This window comes from Gadus chalcogrammus, chromosome 3, assembly GCF_026213295.1.
Source record: "Gadus chalcogrammus isolate NIFS_2021 chromosome 3, NIFS_Gcha_1.0, whole genome shotgun sequence".
Lineage (NCBI taxonomy): Eukaryota > Metazoa > Chordata > Actinopteri > Gadiformes > Gadidae > Gadus > Gadus chalcogrammus.
The window spans coordinates 19,989,856-20,007,355 of record NC_079414.1 but is presented as its reverse complement, the minus strand read 5'-3'; the positions used below and the strand labels follow the sequence as shown (position 1 = coordinate 20,007,355).

The 17,500-nt window shown below is 51.7% G+C and overlaps 2 protein-coding genes across 3 annotated transcripts in view; both read right to left on the bottom strand.

The window, feature by feature from the left end:
- Positions 1–4,158: 4,158 nt before the first annotated feature.
- Positions 4,159–13,237, bottom strand: LOC130380077 (E3 ubiquitin-protein ligase RBBP6-like). The gene is made up of 11 exons (XM_056587261.1): positions 13,217–13,237; positions 12,375–13,006; positions 12,198–12,261; positions 11,800–11,843; positions 11,202–11,540; positions 10,934–11,029; positions 8,746–10,840; positions 7,705–8,621; positions 7,346–7,416; positions 7,141–7,222; positions 4,159–7,021 (listed from the first exon to the last, which is right to left on the bottom strand). The coding sequence occupies exons 1-11, from the start codon at positions 13,235–13,237 to the stop codon at positions 6,070–6,072; spliced, it is 5,313 nt and encodes a 1,770-aa protein (XP_056443236.1). The 3' UTR covers positions 4,159–6,069.
- A 156-nt stretch (positions 13,238–13,393) lies between these two features.
- LOC130379605 (E3 ubiquitin-protein ligase RBBP6-like) overlaps positions 13,394–17,500 on the bottom strand; it is a 5,374-nt gene continuing 1,267 nt past the window's right edge. The window contains exons 2-9 of one of the 2 annotated variants that reach the window (XM_056586545.1): positions 17,315–17,414; positions 17,068–17,107; positions 14,792–14,833; positions 14,572–14,660; positions 14,352–14,448; positions 14,075–14,211; positions 13,768–13,940; positions 13,394–13,568 (exon numbers count right to left, since the gene is read on the bottom strand). In XM_056586545.1, the coding sequence (XP_056442520.1) occupies positions 13,423–13,568; positions 13,768–13,940; positions 14,075–14,211; positions 14,352–14,448; positions 14,572–14,660; positions 14,792–14,833; positions 17,068–17,107; positions 17,315–17,414 (824 nt within the window). In that variant the 3' untranslated portion in view covers positions 13,394–13,422. Of the gene's footprint in view, positions 13,569–13,767; positions 13,941–14,074; positions 14,212–14,351; positions 14,449–14,571; positions 14,661–14,791; positions 14,834–14,862; positions 17,108–17,314; positions 17,415–17,500 lie in introns of those variants that run through there. The other variant, XM_056586546.1, reaches the window with a different exon arrangement.

Below are 17,500 nucleotides of genomic sequence, written 5' to 3'. Positions count from 1 at the left end.
TTTGTTTTTGTTTTTTTGCTATCACATTTTAGTATGTGTCGGAGAAAGAGGAGAATCGCATTACCATTCGATATGTCCTTATTCACAGTTAGCGACGATGACTTTTAAACACAATCTATAATGAAATCCAATCATTCTGAGGCAATCTATCGGCAATCTACCTACGTTAAATCCTACATTAACAATATAATTTAAACACCAAAACATCGAAGTTCAATTTCAATCGCCCTGATTCCGTTTTTAAAAAAAATTGATTATTAACTATTGAGAAAATGTGTACGTAACAATCAGATGCCTTAATATCACGAGCACCTAGCCAATAATTCAGATCCACTTGACTTTTGTAGTATAAAACCCTTTTTCTCTAAATAAATCGATCAAAAACGAAATATCCAGCAAGAGAAACATTTGAATACATATTCCCAATAACCCATTGAGGGCCATTAGCGATGAACATTATAAGACCACAGCCTCATCCTGCCCCCATGGAGCCATTTATGGGGCTGAGAAGAGAGATCAACTAATTACCCCTTCCATAAGCTATCCGGGAAATGTCTAGAAGGGGTCGGGGTTAACATGAACAGTTGGGAAAGCGCAGATTGAAAATACATTAATAAGCAGGAAAAAGATAAACTTTGTCAGCGTTTACCGGAGAGCAGAGTCCATCCACCGGCGTCACTCAGTCCCGGTGTGTCGCGCGCCCCGAGCTCCTCGAGTCCCGATATTCCATCCGTGAGCGAGCCGTGTGATCCTCTACCTGTTATTTACAGTAGATATATGATCCTCTGAAGTCAATACAATGGCAATAGAAAATAAATATCCCAACTGAGCTCGGCGGCTTCTCGGCTGTTTTTTCCGAAGGAGACGACGATGCGGAAGTTTTTCTTTTTTTAATGAACTGAGAAAGTAAGTTGAAGATGGCTGTGCGGTTCTGTGCGTCCCCCCTAGCAGCTTGACTGGCTCTGCTGCCGCGCGAGGTATACAGAGTTCAGGCGCACAGGAGAGAGGGGCACGTGACTGCCCTCCACACTACCCTACCCCACTCCACACCCCAGCCCAGCCCCCTCCCCTCCGCTACTCTCCCATCCCAGGAAACTCCCCTCTCCATCCCCTCTCCCCATTTTGTTACCTCTCCGCCGGTGGCCCGCCCGAGTCATCACAGGAAGCGGGAAGTTTAGGTGCTGGACGATATGTGTGTGTGTGTGTGTGTGTGTGTGTGTGTGTGTGTGTGTGTGTGTGTGTGTGTGTGTGTGTGTGTGTGTGTGTGTGGTGTGTGTGTGGTGTGTGTGTGTGTGTGTGTGTGTGTGTGTGTGTGTGTGTGTGGTGTGAGAGAGAGAGGGAGAGAGGGAGGGTGTGTGTGTGGGGGGGGGGGGGGGGGACGCTCCGGAGACAAACTCATGTGAGCAGTATATATTTACACATCTAGCTCACATCAAACATTCAACGGCTTTTTAGTTATTTAGCGTACATATTTTAAGTGATCGCAGCGTGCGCTTGTCATACACACAGACAGAGCTCTAGCAGGATTCCCCATGTACAGTCTTATTATATCTTATTAGTGTAAAAATAAAAAATGAAAAAAGACGTGCCCAAAGAAGATGGGGGCGTAATGTGCGTTTGGGGTCTCATCCGCTGTCTCTACCCACTCCTTCCAGATCCTCGCATTTCAACCATCTTCATCACGTACACACACACACACACACACACACACACACACACACACACACACACACACACACACACACACAATACACACACACAAACACACACACCACACACACACACATACAACACACACACACACACACACAAAACACACACACACACACACACACACACACACACACACACACACACACACTGAAACACACACACACACACACACCACACACACCACACACACACACACTCAAACACACACAGACGAATTTTGCAGCAAGACTCTTTCTGCTCGATGGGATCATTTCATGCATTTCTTACTCATGCATCTTGTTTATGTTGGACCCTGAAATGTACACGCACACATGCACACGCACACACACACGTTCAAAAACATGCATACACACTCACACACACACACAGAAACACACACAGAAACACACACACATAAACACAAACACACACACATAAACACAAACACATACACACATAAACACAAACATACACACAGGCAAACTATGAGCTATCCGTAAATGAGTATCTAGGCCAGACATTATTATCAGTGTGCGGTAGGCTACCCCTAGGGTGTGTTTCCATGGTGACCATCACATAACATAATCTATGAGGAAGTGTTTTATTCCATGCCAATGTCATGCACACATGCTCGCAAAGAGACGCAAGACAGGGAAAGAGAGAGAGAGAGAGGAGAGAGAGAGAGAGAGAGAGAGAGAGAGAGAGGGAGACTGAGAGATGACGAGAGATGAGAGAGAGAGAGGAGAGAGAGAGAGAGAGAGAGAGAAAAAAAGAGGGAGGGGGAGAAAGAGAGAGAGAGAGGGATCGAGAGAGGGGAGATACATTGCGCCAATTCGATTCCAGATCAATAGCTCTGATCAGTATATCACCATGACAACCATTCGGGAAATACAGGGGATTCATGATAGATCCTCCTCTTAGTTTCGAAAAGTGACTCTAGAACATGTTTGTGAGGGTGCCTATGTGCTAGACATGGATACAGCAGAAACATACTAAGAGGTCATCACACACGGTGTCAATATCATGTGACCAACGTTTCAGTTTTCAGAGCAGGTCAGTAAATAAGACAGTAGCCATTTTCAATCTCTCTCTCTCCGCCTCCCTCCCTGTCCTTGTCCCTGTCTCTTCCTTTGTCTCGCTCTCTCTGTCTCCATCTCTCTCTGGTGCTAGCCAATCATGTACGACCAAGCCTGAAACCTTGAGGCTTTGTCCTGTAGCTGTCGGGAGAGTTTGTCGCTCTCGAAAGAGCTGCACTTTAACACGTCTCCCAGAATATATTGGAACGCCCTGAAAATCACACGCAATCTTTTTAATCTGTTCAGATGGTAGAAAAACCTTTCATGTTTCCTTTGGATGCAGTCCTTTCTTCCCGCCCATGCATAAGGATTTAACTAGTCTATAGGGACAATAATTGTACTACAGTATATGACATGTAAATGTCTATATTGAAAAAATATATAATATATACAACAATTATATAAATACAGAATTGTATGTATATATGCATGCTTAATATGATACAGTAGCCTATATATATATACAAGTATGCCCGTTGATGCAAGCTTCCATCTAACTTTCGCCTTGTAGACACACCCTGGAGTCCCACCAATGAGGGGAGAGAGTGCTGCACGGCCGAAGGGAAGTTGCCGAGCAATCTTTGGCCTTGGAGACATGAAGTGATGTCATTCAAAATGTAGACGGAGACGTAGACACACACACACGCACGCGCGCTCGCGCGCGCACACACACACAAACACACACAAACACACACACACACACACACACACACACACACACACACACACACACACACACACACACACACACACACACACCCCCGTCCAGACTGTGTGCTCTCTCAATATGCATGTGCGCACGCTCACATGCACACACGCATGCAAGCACGCACGCACGCACATGCCGACAAACACACACACAGACACAGGCAGAACAAGATTAAAGGAATAATGATGATAAAACGTATAGCCTAGCCTACTAATCTTCTTAAAAGGTCTCACACTTTGTCCATTAATGATGACCAGACCCCCCCCCCCCCCCCCCCCCCCCCCCCACACACACACACACACACACACACTAGGTATATATATATATAGAAACCCACAAGAAGAGAACACTTACTCTTTCATAAAACACACGCAGGCACGCATTCAAACACACACACACACACACACACGCACTGAGATCAGACAGGATGGACTTTTGTTTCCCTCTGTAACCGAAAAAAAGATTACATCAGCCTGTCTGTATATTCAAGATCCATAGCCTATTCCCAGTGCTCATCCATCATTAAACTTTCCATCAGTCCATCGACACTACACTCCTCTCAATTAATAGTCAGGCGTAGCCTAGGCAAATGGCTGCAAGCATGTAGCCTACACGACTCAAATTGTGATTGGGAATAAGAAGGAATTGTACCTGGATGATCTCAAGGTTTTCTTGCTGGTTAAACTATTCGGAGTCACAGCGCCTTTTAGCGTTCACAATGTGGCACTGCACACATATCCGGTCACGAACGCAAGGTTTGTTTAAAACATCGTCCCGGGGGAATAAAAGCTTCCTAGAGCGCAACGACTCGCCTTTTTAACTCAATGAATGTTTGAGGGCGCCGTGGCCTCATAAACTATATGCTTGTTATAGTTATGATTATAGTAGGCCTTCTGTCTACCCACAGAATGTATCCAGTTTCCCTGGGTGTCGCCCTGTGCAATTTCATAAGGGTACATGATCAGCATTTTGTAATGGACTCTTTGTAGTCTCACAAATCAGGCTTTAGATATTTCTATATTAGGATTGCTTGGTCCGAGAATAGTCTCTGTAACGTAGCATATTACTGCCTTATTTGGGTAAAATAGTACCAATAATGTGAAGTAATTTGCTAGAGGTAGGTAAACAATAAGTCATATGTCACTTAACTTCAAAAAAGGTTTTGCTCTGCAAATTATTTTTCTTGCCAATTAGCCATTACCTTTTTTCCGTTTGCTCGCCAGACCGAAGCACTTCGGATACATTATGTCCAATGGAGGTTCTTAGTGATGACATAATTAAACTTTCAATTCACAAACGCTTAAATTTGACTGTACTTGGGAAAAACAAGAGAAAAAAGGAAAACAACGTTACCCTGAATTCACCCATCTGTGTAATCAAAAAAACGTTTCCGCCTGAAAGTATACTACTGCATGATCAAGCTTATCCAATTCATACCACAAGTAAACATTTAACGTTGCTTTAAATCAAATGAAAGCTAATGAAATGACAAGACACAATGCATTTTTACCCTTCAAGTTTATTACCTAAATAAAAAAAACAACAAATCGTGTAGAAGTCATAACATCTTTAATTAAAAAAAGAAAAAAGAACCGTCATTTCAATTTGAAGTAAAGAGATCCTCAAGCACCCCTTGTTCCAGTCACACAGCTCATTTAGGTTACACACACACACACACACACACACTATTCATAGTACGCACACCCTGTGGCATTCACATTGTGATACAAACTACTGCAACTTTGGAACGACAAAAAAAACAAAAAAAAACATGCAGTTGTCCATGAACACACCCCTGATCCGGGGATGTGTCTCAGAGCCAACCGTCTCCAAAGTCAATCAAGTGGCTCGACGTAAGGTGCATAGAGGGGGGGGGGGGGGGGGGCATCGCAGGGTCCTGCACTGAACATCAACAGATTAGGCAATAGCTCAACGCTATTTACAAGATCAAACTTTTAAAGGACAACGACGCGGTAATACCCCCCTCTCAAACACATCCCTGAGTACGCTGTCCGTTCAGACACCTGGACCCTGGCGGCCTCCGGCCCGACGCCGTGGAGCCAGGGACCCTGCAGCGAAGCTTTCCTTCAGCTCCGCCAACGGCCGCTGGTTGATCGCTCGAACCCAGGCACCGTCGGAGACCTCCACGCAGTCAGGACCCCAGTGGGTATGACTCACTCAGAAACTCTTTTCAAGACACGCTCCAGGTCGACAAATACAATAAGGCGCCACTGCCCCTATACTCTTTCACATCAGTGCTTCGGATTAAGAGGCGGGGAGGGGGGGGGGGGGCAAGTGTTCTGTGTAGGTCTTGATGTTGCCGCCCTAAGTGTAGCATCTGCAGAAGTCTCAATCAACATGGGAGACTAAAACGAGGAGCACACGCTCTTTGTCTTCTTGCAAAAGGCAGGGTCACAAGTGTTCAGGAGCACAGTGCCAGGCCAGCCGCACGACAGGTCTGCAAGGAGCAGCCTGATGATTAGGGGGGGGGGGGGGGGTTGTTGTCAACTACATGCACCCTCGGCAGGTGGAGATGAAAAACCCAAGTGGGCAGTAGCGGCGAGGGGGGCTTGGACAGGCGAGCGCTGGTGGCTACTCTTGGGGTGTCTTGCTCCCGGGCTCCTCCGCCTCCTTGCTCTTTTTATGCTTCTTCTTCTTGTGCTTGTGCTTGCGCTCCTTGGACTCGGCGTCCTCTGGCGCGTCCTGGCCGCTGTGCTTCTTGTGCTTCTTGTGTTTCTTGTCCTTCTTGCGTTTCTTCTTCTTCTTCTTGTCGCCCGTGGCGGTGGTGGCCACCGAGCCGCTGGCGTTGCTGTGGGCCGGGCTGCCTGAGGCCACGCTGTGGGAGGGGCTGGCGCTGACGCTGCCGCCCTTCTGGGGCTCGGAGCCCTCGCCCTCGCTGTAGTCCGGCACGAAGGCCGCCTCGTCCGTCTCGCGGCCCAGGTCGGAGCACAGACGCTGTCGCCTGGGCTCGGGGCCTCGGCTCTCCTCCCGGCCGGCTCCTCCCGGGGCCCGCTCCTCCTTCGCGGCGACGCCTTTGGGCTCCTCCCTCTCGCCGCTCCGTCCGTCCGTCCGGCCGTGTCCTCGGCTCTCGTCCCGGGGGGCTTTGGCCTTGACCGCCTGGGAGGTCTTCACAGCCTTGCCCTCCTGCTTTACACCTTTCCCCGTCGTCGTCGTTGCTGCCGGCGTTGTGGTCTTCTCCTCTTTGGCGGCCCCTCTCTTCTCCTCCTTGGGGCCGTCCCTGGCCAGGCTCTTTACGGGTTTGGGGGCATCGGGGTGCTTTTCCTTCTCTCGGCCTCTGGGGGGCGACGCAGGTTTCTCGGCGGGCGCAGCTAGTCCGTTCTCAGGCCATTCCTCCTCGTCGTCTCGCTCCCACTTGGAGCGAGGCGGGGGCTGGATGAGGACCTCGACGCGTCCTGGACTGGGCTCCGGGGTGGGGCTGTGTTTGCGGCCGTCGCCGGGGCTCTGTGACCGGGGGTCAGAGTCCTTGGAGCTCCCGGACCTCTGGTTCTGATCAGAGTCCGACCTCCCCGTCTCGGCTGGCCTGCTGCGTGGGGCAAAGCGGGGAAGGTTCAGACTCATCGTGTGGACAAGGCAACGACCCCGGACGCTCAGATTTGTTTAATCTTTAAAATAGGGTCAAGAGTCGTGAAGAAACTCACTCACCTGCCAGAGGGGCGGCTAGTCAAAGCCTTGCGGTTCACCCTGGATCTGCTCTTTGTCGCTGAGGAGTCGCTGCCCTTCCCTGCTGAGGGAATGGGGGTGGGTACAGAAAGATGACACTGGGATTTAATCAACGTTCCAAATAGGCTACCTTTAAATAACATCCTCACAGCTGCGAACGCACACAGATTTCTTCCATCCCAATTACCTTCTCTGGGAGCAGCAGCTGGCTTCTCTCCAGAGGTCCCCGTCCTCTCTGCTCGGTCTTTGGAGACAGCCCTGGGGGCATAGAGGCAGATAATTACACACACATTAACTATCTGTGTTTACACACCAAGCAGGCCCTCGTGTCTATGGGGCCTAGAGTCCTGAGGTTAGTGCGTTTCCAAAGGTTCAGGGTCCGATATCCAAAGCCCTCAGTTTACCCGTGGGCATCCCTGAGCAAGAAGCCTAATGACCCGGGTCTGAATTAAACCTTCCGATCGAGGGCGAGTCTTCTAAATGACTCGCTAGTAATGGCCCATTAATAGTAATGGCCCCCTCGGTACGACTCCTAGCAACGCTCACCTGTCAGTCTTGGGCCCCTTCTCCGATGACTCTGCGTCCTTCTCCTTGGAAGACCGGCGTGCCTTCTCCGCGGGCTCCGCCGTCTTCCTGGCGATGGCCGACCGCTCGGCGATGGTCATCTTGTCCACGGAGACGGATCTCCCGACGGCGCCGCCGCCGGAGTCACTTTTGTCGGTCTTCACCAGGCGCTGTCCGTCGGCGGCGTCCCTCTCCACCGTCACCGCCATCTTCTCGGCCGCCGGCGCGGCAGAGGTTTTCTCCCGGTGTCTGTCCGAGTCGGAGCTCTGGCCCCGCTCACGGTCCGGCCCGCGGGATCTGTCCCGCTCCTTGCCGGATCCCGGAGCCCTCTCTCGCCCTTTGTCCGACCCTGGGAGTCTGTCCCGCTCTCTGTCCGACGCGGGGCCTCGGTCCCTCTCGCGATCCGATCCGGGAGGTCGGTCCCTGTCTCGGTCAGATCCTGAAACTCTTTCCCTATCGCGGTCCGATCCGGAGATTCTGTCCCTGTCTCGGTCCCTATCCCTGTCTGATCTGGAAATTCTGTCCCGTTCCCGGTCTGTTCCCAAATTCGTGTCCCTTTCCCTGTCCGACCCTGGAATTCTATCCCGTTCTCTGTCGGCACCGGAGACTCTGTCCCGGTCCCGGTCCAGTCCCATGCGTTGGTCCCGATCCCTGCCGCTCCCCGGCCTCTCTCTGGAGCCACCCCTTTCCCGGGACACCGATCTCTCCCTCCTCCCGGTCGGCTCTGGACCTCTGGGGGGCCTCTCGCCTGTGGGGGTGCTGCCAGAAGATGCTTTGTCTGTGGCGCTGGGGGTCTTCTCTGGCGCGGCGGGGGGTTTGTCTGTGGAAGGACCCTCGGTGCTATTCTTTCTCCCCAGGTCGCGGTTCAGCTTGATCCTCCTAGGGGCCATCGGCTTCACCTGCGAGGAAAAACAGACCCAAAGAAATACATCAGCACAGGAACGGGTTCTGTTCACTATAACAATGGGGGCGGTGAGCCCTTATGGTCACGGTAAAACAACATAACAGCGAAGGGGGTAGTACCTGGAGGTCCATTAGGGGTCTGATGTCCACCCATCCCATGTCTCGCTGGCCTACATCTCGTTGGCCCATGTCTCGCTGCCCTATGTCGCGCTGGCCTATGTCTCGCTGTCCTATGTCACGTTGGCCAATGTCGCGCTGGCCTATGTCTCGCTGGCCCATGTCCCGCAGGCCCATGTCCCGCAGGCCCATGTCTCGCTGGCCCAAGTCTCGTTGGCCCAAGTCACGTTGGCCCAAGTCACGTTGGCCCAAGTCTCGCTGGCCCATGTCTCGCTGGCCCATGTCTCGCTGGCCCATGTCTCGCTGGCCCATGTCTCGCTGGCCCATGTCTCGCTGGCCCATGTCTCGCTGGCCCATGTCTCGCTGGCCCATGTCTCGTTGGCCCAAGTCACGTTGGCCCAAGTCACGTTGGCCCAAGTCACGTTGGCCCAAGTCCCGTTGGCCCAAGTCCCGTTGGCCCATGTCTCGCTGGCCCATGTCCCCTCGCCCTGGATCACGGGGCGCTCCCGGGGTGGGCAGTATTCCTGGTCGGTCCATGGCACTGGGGACTCTCAGGAGCTGCGCCGGGAGCACCATCTGGGTGTGAGGGAGGCGGTCCAACCCCATCCCGGGTACCCCGATGCACCGCAGCTTGTTTGGGGGCAGCCCCAGAAGGAAAGGCGGCCGCTCCTCCCCAGGCCGCCTGCGTTTGTCCATCTGGAAGGAGGGGTGGTGGGGCAGCATCAGGAGCCCGTGCTGCATCGGGAGCGGCAGGAGGCCGGCGTTTTTCAGGGGGTCCCGCCCGCCGTGGAGGTCGACGACGGGCCGCGGGGGGTCCAGGAGAACCGGGGGGGGCGGGGGTTGGATCCGAGAGGACACCAGGCGGGGTTTGATCGGGACGGGCCGCGGCGCGGGCGCCTTGGCCTTGTCCTTCTTCACGACGGCCGGGACGCTGGTCTCCTCGGGCCCTGGGGCCTTGGTGGTCTTGGACGACTTCGAAAGAGGAGGAGGAGGAGGAGGAGGAGGAGGAGGAGCCGCGGCAGCGGTGGTGGAGGAGGAGGAAGAGGAGCCCTCCTTCTTTTTGGCCGGTGCTGCGTCCGGCACCGCTTTTTTACCTTTGACCTTCGCGGCCTCGGTTTTCACCTTGACCTTGACCTTGGATGTCTTGTCCTTCTTGCTCTTGTCAGACGAGGTCTTCCCTGACTTGGACGAGGTCTTGGCGGACGCAGAGGAGGAGGAGCTCTTGCTGGTGGCGGCCTTGGCGGCGGAGCTGCTCTTGGAGGAGCTGGGGGGCGTCTTGGAGAGGTTGGGCGCGTCGTCCATGGGCTCGTCCCGGACGGGGGTGGCGTCCCCTCGGTCCATGGACTGGTGGGCCGCCTCCGACTCGTCCCCGTTCTTCTTCTTCTTCACTTTCTTGGACTTGCTGCTCTTGCTGCTGCTCTTGGTCCCGGAGGAGGAGGAGGGCTGGTGGAACGAGGGCGCGCCTCGGTCGCCGTCCCGCCCCCTCCGGCTCTTGCCCTGGGGGGAGTAGTCTCTGGGCGGGGGCGAGAGCCGGTCCCTCTCCCGGTCCCGGCTGCCGTGCGCCCTGTGGTGCGGGGGCTGGCCGTCGTAGTCCCTGTAGTACTTGTAGTAGTCCCGGTAGTCCCTCTCCCACTGCCTGTAGCCGTCCCTTTCCCAGCGCTCGTGGGTTCCGGGGCTCATGTCCCGCCCGTCGAAGGGCGGCGGCTCCCGCGGCGGGGGTTTGCGACCGCCTCCGCCAGCGCCTCCACCGCCGCCGGGACTGACCCTCCGGAAGCCGCCAGGGGTGCGGGAACGGGACCTGGACCTGAAGGCGGCTCCGTCTGCGCCGTCCCAGCCTTGACCACCGGGGGGGCGGTACGGCCCGGGAGAGCGCGGAGAGCCCGACCGACGGTACGTGTACGGCCTGGAGCGAGAGCGGGAACGGGAGCGCGTGCGGCCGTAGCTGCGCCCGTTGCGCCGGGAGAAGGGCGAGCGGGGGTAGGACCGGTTGCGGGAGCGCGAGCGCGAGCGGCTTGGGGTGTAGGAGTACGACCGGGACCGGGACCGGGACCTGGAGAAGGGAGAGCGGCTGAACGGCGAGCGGCTGTAGGTCCGCGACCTGAGAGGGACAAGGGAGAAGTGTCACGCCACCGCCAAACCGCAGACAGCTTGCGCTCCCTCGTTGCATTGTCAGTGAGTCGTGTGCAATTACCTGGTGTAAGACCGTCTGCGTCTCTTTGGCGCACTGCAGTACTTCATCAGCTCTTTGTGGAAGTCTTTAGTGAACTCGTCAAGCTTGGAGGTTACCCTGATGGAGCACAGACAGACAGACAGTAAACATCCTCCACTCAAGACGTTCATTACCCTTTCATTAAATCCCCTCTTAATCAAGTTATTGTTTCAATTTCCAAACAGATCACCAGTCCCAGCACTCTAATTGTCACATTCGGGCCCCAACAGGAAACAAAGCCAAAGCTCACTCGTCGGGGTGGTGATGGAGATGGTGCTGCCGGTAGAACTCCTCCTTGGAGAGGTGGGGCTGGTTGAGGGGGGGCGGGTGGGGCCCGAGGGGGTGCTGGTTGTTGGGGGGCATCCAGGGGGGGTTGATGCCCTGCATCCCGGGGGGGTACATGGGCTGGGGCTGGTAGCCGACGGGGGGCGGCGGGATGAGGCCGGGTCCCGTGGAGTAGGGGGGCGGGTAGATCTGGGGGGGAGGGGGATAGAGCGCGGGGGCGGCGTAAACCGGGGGCGCGGCGTTGGGCGGGAAGGGGGCCACCTGCATCCGGGGTGGGGGGTGATCCTCACGGGGCCGGAAGTTTCTGAGAAAAGGGCGAGACACGGACGGCTGGTGAGAAGGCAGTGCCATGTAATTCCTGATGTTTTAGATTTTTATCTTCTGAATCCTTAAATTATTCACATGTACAGGGGCGTTTTCAATTTGTGTTATTTTTTATTTTACACCCACGGAAATGACTTCCAACACCTGCGCGGCAATAAAGCAATCAGTGATTTGTTTGTATTAGTCTACAGGGCTGGAGAAGTGTACCTGTCCCAGTGTCTGGGTCCTCCTCCTCCCACTGGACCTCCTCCTCTGTGGGGCTGATGGGGGCGTGGCGGGGGACCTGGGGGGAGAACAGCGACAGGGGAAGTTAACGCTTCTATAAAATGGGGCACATGCTTTCCCACTGGGTAGGCTGGCGGGGGGATCCATCAGCACCACTGGTGTTGTCACTAATGGAAATGTTTGCAGTGGCTAATCAAACACCTGCTGGTACAATGGGGTACGATCTCCAGGGAGGCACTCACCTTGTTGGTGATGAAGGGGCCTTGGAGGGGGTGGATGTCCAATCAGAGGGTGGTGGCAATTCTGCAGCAGGGACGGACAGAAAGAGGGGTGTGATTCATTTCGTACTCACTGAGCCCTCGTTATGGCCAGTTGGTTAAACCCCCTCCATGCGGGACTTAAGTGTGCCTACCTGTGGCCTGCCGTCGTGCGGTGGACCTTGGTTCATCATCATGTGTGGGTCGTGGTCCGCCTCACTGATCAAGGTAAACAAACAAGAGTGCAGCGTATTAGCAGCTGATACCGTCTGATGCGCCCCCGTTAAAAGGTCTCATTTCAGACTTACTTAACGCCGTGCCTGACAACGTACCCTGGCGGGGGTGGTTCCCTCTGGCCGCCGGACTGCATCGGGGAGTGGACGTCGTGGCGCTCCCGGGGGTCGTGGTGGTGTTGGTCTCTGGGGTGGTGGTGGTGGTGCTGGTCTCGGGGGTCATGCCGGGGGTCGTGGTGGTCCCGGTTGTCATGGTGATCCCGGGTGTCACGGGCGTCGCCGTGATCCCGGCTGTCCCGAGCGTCCCGGTTGTCATGGTGCTCCCTATTGTCCCGGGCATCGTGGAGGTCCCGGTTGTCGGGGATTTCCCTGTTGTCATGGACGTCCCGGTTGTCATGGCGATCCCGGGAGTCCTGGGTCGGCGGCGGGGCCAGTGGGGGGGTGTCCTGTCGCACAATGGCGGCGGTGGTGGTGGCGGCGGCGGCGGCGGGAGGCGGCGCCGAAACAACCGGGGGAGGCAGCACGACCAGAGGCTGCGGTGGGGCGACGGCGGGGGCGGCGGGGGGGAGGGCGCGGGGGGGCGGGATGGCGACGTGGGCCATCAGTGGGTCCTGCTGCCTGGAGGGCACGTGGCGGGGGGGCAGGGGGCGGGGCACAGACGGCGCCACCTGCTGCAGCTGCTTGCGCCCGAGTTTGGTGTAGCCCGTCTCGTTCTTAAAGTTGTTCACGGCCTGGGGGGGATAATCAAATTGATAAATTAAAACCGCGAAGTAATAGAATAAAACTATTTTCTTTTTTGGGGATTTGTTACCGTTACTGACTGGATATCAGCAAGATTTATATTTATTATTTTACAACTCAATAGTTAAATAAAGATGTTACAATATCAAGTCACCAACACATCGGCCTGGACTAAAGGAAAGAGCAGATTATATGTTGACTGCCCATGTTTTGTTGGTCATAGTAAAGAAGGATTTATTGCTCTTTCAGTGAATAACAAAGACGATAAGGAAATTACATATTAAATCACAATATTGGTCAAAATAATCGCAATTCAATTATTTCCCCAAATGAAATACCCTAACACTAACCCTAGTAAGTTAGTGAGTTTCTATACGCACTTGGGGCTTCTGAATGACAATCGCATTCAACTTGTTGGAGTGGAGAGTGGTATGGACGAGGGCGTTACCTGACGCAGGAACTTGTTGGCGATGAGGTTGTCGGGCGAAACGTCCGACTGCTTGCAGGTGTAGCAGACGTGCTCCTCGGAGTCCAGCAGGCTGGTCCTGATGCCTGATACAAAGAACAACCCGCTTCATCATCAGGTGGGAACCATTTTGGAGTTTGGTGTTCCAACGTTTTAATCAAAGGAACTCTACTTTGCTGATCTAATGGCAGCTCAATTGCCGGTGTTACATTTTTAAATCACTAGAGCATTGCATGAAATTTACATTTACAGTGTTTAAAAGAGACTGCATAAAGGGGAACTTACAATCATCACAGTAGCTGTTCCCACAGCACGGTATGACCACAGCGTCGCTCATCAGGTCGTTGCAGATTGGACAGAGCAGCTCGTCGGGTATTGGGTCAGACTCGTCCTCAGATGCTGATTGGTCCCGAGGAACAAAGGGAGGACGCTCCTTTTTCCCCTGCGCATACGCCTCACTAAAATAAATAAAGGTCATAAGCAATTAAAAGAAGAAACATGACTACAAGACCACATCAGTTTTAGAGCAGCAAATCTGCATTTTGAGCCTCCTTTCATAGATTGCATGTGTGGGTTTATATTTGTCACGTACGCATCAATGGCAGGAATGGCATATTCTCCCGTGCTGGTTAACATGGCCCCTTTGGCGTCCGGTTCGGCTTTAACCATGAAGCTCTGGGGAATGCCTTTGCTTATCTTCACCGGTTTGGGCCCTTCCAAACTCTTGTCCTTTAAACCAAAACACAAAAGGTTGGAAACAAATCCACGGATGTGTAGAACAGCAAAGTGTCACATCAAGATTAAGCTTGTACAGTTAACGGTAGAAAGCACCCATTCATTCAACACTTCGTATCCTGGGCCATATTTACCATCTGCAGGGGGCATTGTCTAATGTAGTGCCCTGTCTTGCCACAGCGGAAGCAGATGTAGTGCCCAGGTGGGGGTCCGATAGCTTTCTTTGAGTAACTGCGGGAGAAAAGCACATTTAAGTGTGTTAAAGTGTTGCAGTTAAACCAAGTTTCACCAGTACCATATTCCAGACATGGTGTAAAAGTTTAAAATACGGTGTGTTTGTGTGTATATACTGACTGAATAGGGTCATAGTCATGGATGGATTGAGAAATCATGGCTTTAATCTTATCCTCCTCAGATGCGTTTGCGTCTGCCAGGTTTGCCGTCTGAAAACATACCAAGAGATACAGGACGGAAGGAGAAAGAAAAGGTTGACCCCCAAGAGAGACATAGGACACTATTTCCCCAATAGTGGATGTATTTTTCAATAGGGGGAATAACCATAAGTCTACAATACCTTCGAGAGTTGGGCCAGAGACATAGAGGGGGAGGAATCGGTCTGCAGGAGAATCAGAGTATACACATTAACGGGGGGGGGTGATGGGACAACTACAAGACATACAGTGGTTAAGCAAGAGGGAAGGTAGACGCCCCGGCACCACCACTACAGTGCTTCAGTACTTAAAGAGATGGCAGACGACCAGTACAGCACACTGTCCCCAACGCCTGCCATTCATAACCTGGAAAGAAATTCTCTGGTGGTTTAAGACAGGTCAACGAATACAGGAACCCGCCGGAAACGTTATATACAGGGTTGCCAGATGGGTTTCCAGAAGGAGATTAACTATGGCGATCAAGGAGTCAGAAGGCTTGTGGAGAAGGGAGGAGGTTTAGCGTTTCTGGTGAGTTTCCATGGCAGATATCGTATTTGGTCGAAGATTATGTATCTAGGTATGGATACATTTAAAATGTATCCACATGCATTAACAAAAAGGTTCATCTTCCAAGTTAAAGTCTGCCAAAAATCTGTCTTCACCGAGATAGACTGATGTCATGCTAGGTTAATTCATGCAAACCAATAACTTAAAAAACAATGCACGAGTCCTATAAATGCATACATATCGGCGCATTACTATGTCTAGCCATCATATTAAAACCATGCAGCGTTTGCTTTGAGCCGGCCAAATTACAAATGGTGCTGCTGACATTTTAAACAAATCCCAAGTTCTATAAACATTGTTGTAGCTTTTCCAGAAGTAGGTACTGGTAGCAAAAACAAATGGTGCAAATATTGGCAGAGTGCCAGCTACCTCCACTAAAAAAATACTAACAATGATCGCATACTTCTTAATCTACGTGTGGGTGCCTAACTAACAACAACTGCCATGATATTGCTGACGTTCTACCCTACAACACAATTTGGCCGGGCTTGCGGTCCATCCTACAACTAGTCTAGAAAAGCACACATTGGATGGCGAGGAGAACCGAGGGGGACATTATGACTACTTTTACAAAGTAATGGCTATATCTCCTTGGTGGTATGGCCTCCCATTACAAGATACAAGACAAGAGCAGAGGGGCGGCGTTAAGGTGGTACGCTGTGGAGGGAACACACAGGGATCTGGTGCATATGGTTCTAACACGGAACCACTGAACAACTTTATTGATAGGTTCTGCAGCTTACAGCTTCCAGGACACACTACACCATACTTCTCACTGCAGTCAACTACGGAACCCCTTCACAGAGTCAGACAGGTCATTACGTTTACTGGTTATGTGCCATAAGCATTATGTAATGTCACAGTATTGTACTTTGGTTGGCCAGTTGACAAAAGCATTGTATTGCATTCTGAGAAAACGAATTATGTGATGCACCAAACCAGTTTTAACATTGTACTTCAGAGAACTGCACATATTGCAGAATTCAATTTAAGAATATAAAGTTAATGCATAGCATTTAATGTGAGATATTAAATAAATATTTACGCTCTTGAAATTTAAGCATTATGTGTAGTCCATATTCATTGCAAAGTATAAGATACCGCCACTTTACACACAAGACAAGAAACAATGTTACTCGACAGGGTTAATCAGTCACGTTTAGCAAGGTAAACTAAAAAAATGTTACTGTGTTGTACTGTGCTTCACTTACACCCCCTCAGTCACTGTCAACGTTAAATTACAATCATTTTCTTAACTCCATGGGATCATCACAACACAGAATAAAAAATATATGTATTTGCAAAGAAAACACAATCACAGAGTAATAAGTAATTAAACTCATTAAACTTTCCCTTTTACAAATGCCACAAATACATATGCCTGACTAAGAAGCAGGCTACAACACCATTTCAATATGAAATACAACCATAACAACAGTGTCCGCAATTGGTTAAAAAAACGTTTTAAAAAAGATAATTGTGTGACAACAGCATTATTCAAACAATTGGTTAATCAAGTCAGGACCATCTGAAAAAGCGATGGTTGGTAGACTGGTTTATTGTTTCCGTCACCAACATGGGTGCATAACAAAGAAACAATGGAGCGAACCAGCAAACAGCTTTAGACATGGGTGATTTCAGGAGAGTCCTGCTACCATGACAATAAATAACACACAGAAGAGGGCAGATCTGAACACAAATGTAGCCAAGACAGAGTGAACAAGAGAAATACACACAAATCAGTCATCATCGACAGAATGTTCTCGAGGGATAGAGAGGGGTGATTTAAGCCAAAGAGAGGGGGGGATGAGAGAGGTGAGAGAAGGAGTACAGAGTTGTTGGGTTTACATACTGGTCTGGACGATCCCACCATGGCCGTATCAGAACGATCTCTGTAGGGAAGGGGGAGAACATCATATCATTACATTTTTTGGCAACTAGGTCCACTTGGTGTCTTCACTGACAAGACAAACCCTTATCTTCAGGGTGGATATCAGCCATTGATGATAAAGGCGTTGAGATGGTATATCACACTGGGTATCAAACACTCAACATAAGCATAAGAGTTAAAGTTCAATAACAAAAAAGTGTATACTTACATAATGAACGTCCTGCCAGCTGGCTTCACCCCACCAATAGGGGTTCGACGGACTATGACAGAAGAGTGTTTCGGTATGTGGATCTCGTCATCCGTGTACTCTATGAAAACAAAAATAGAAGTCCCGATGTTCACGAATCGGTGAGTGACACACAAGGGGGCGAAGACATTTTGCTGCAACACTAAT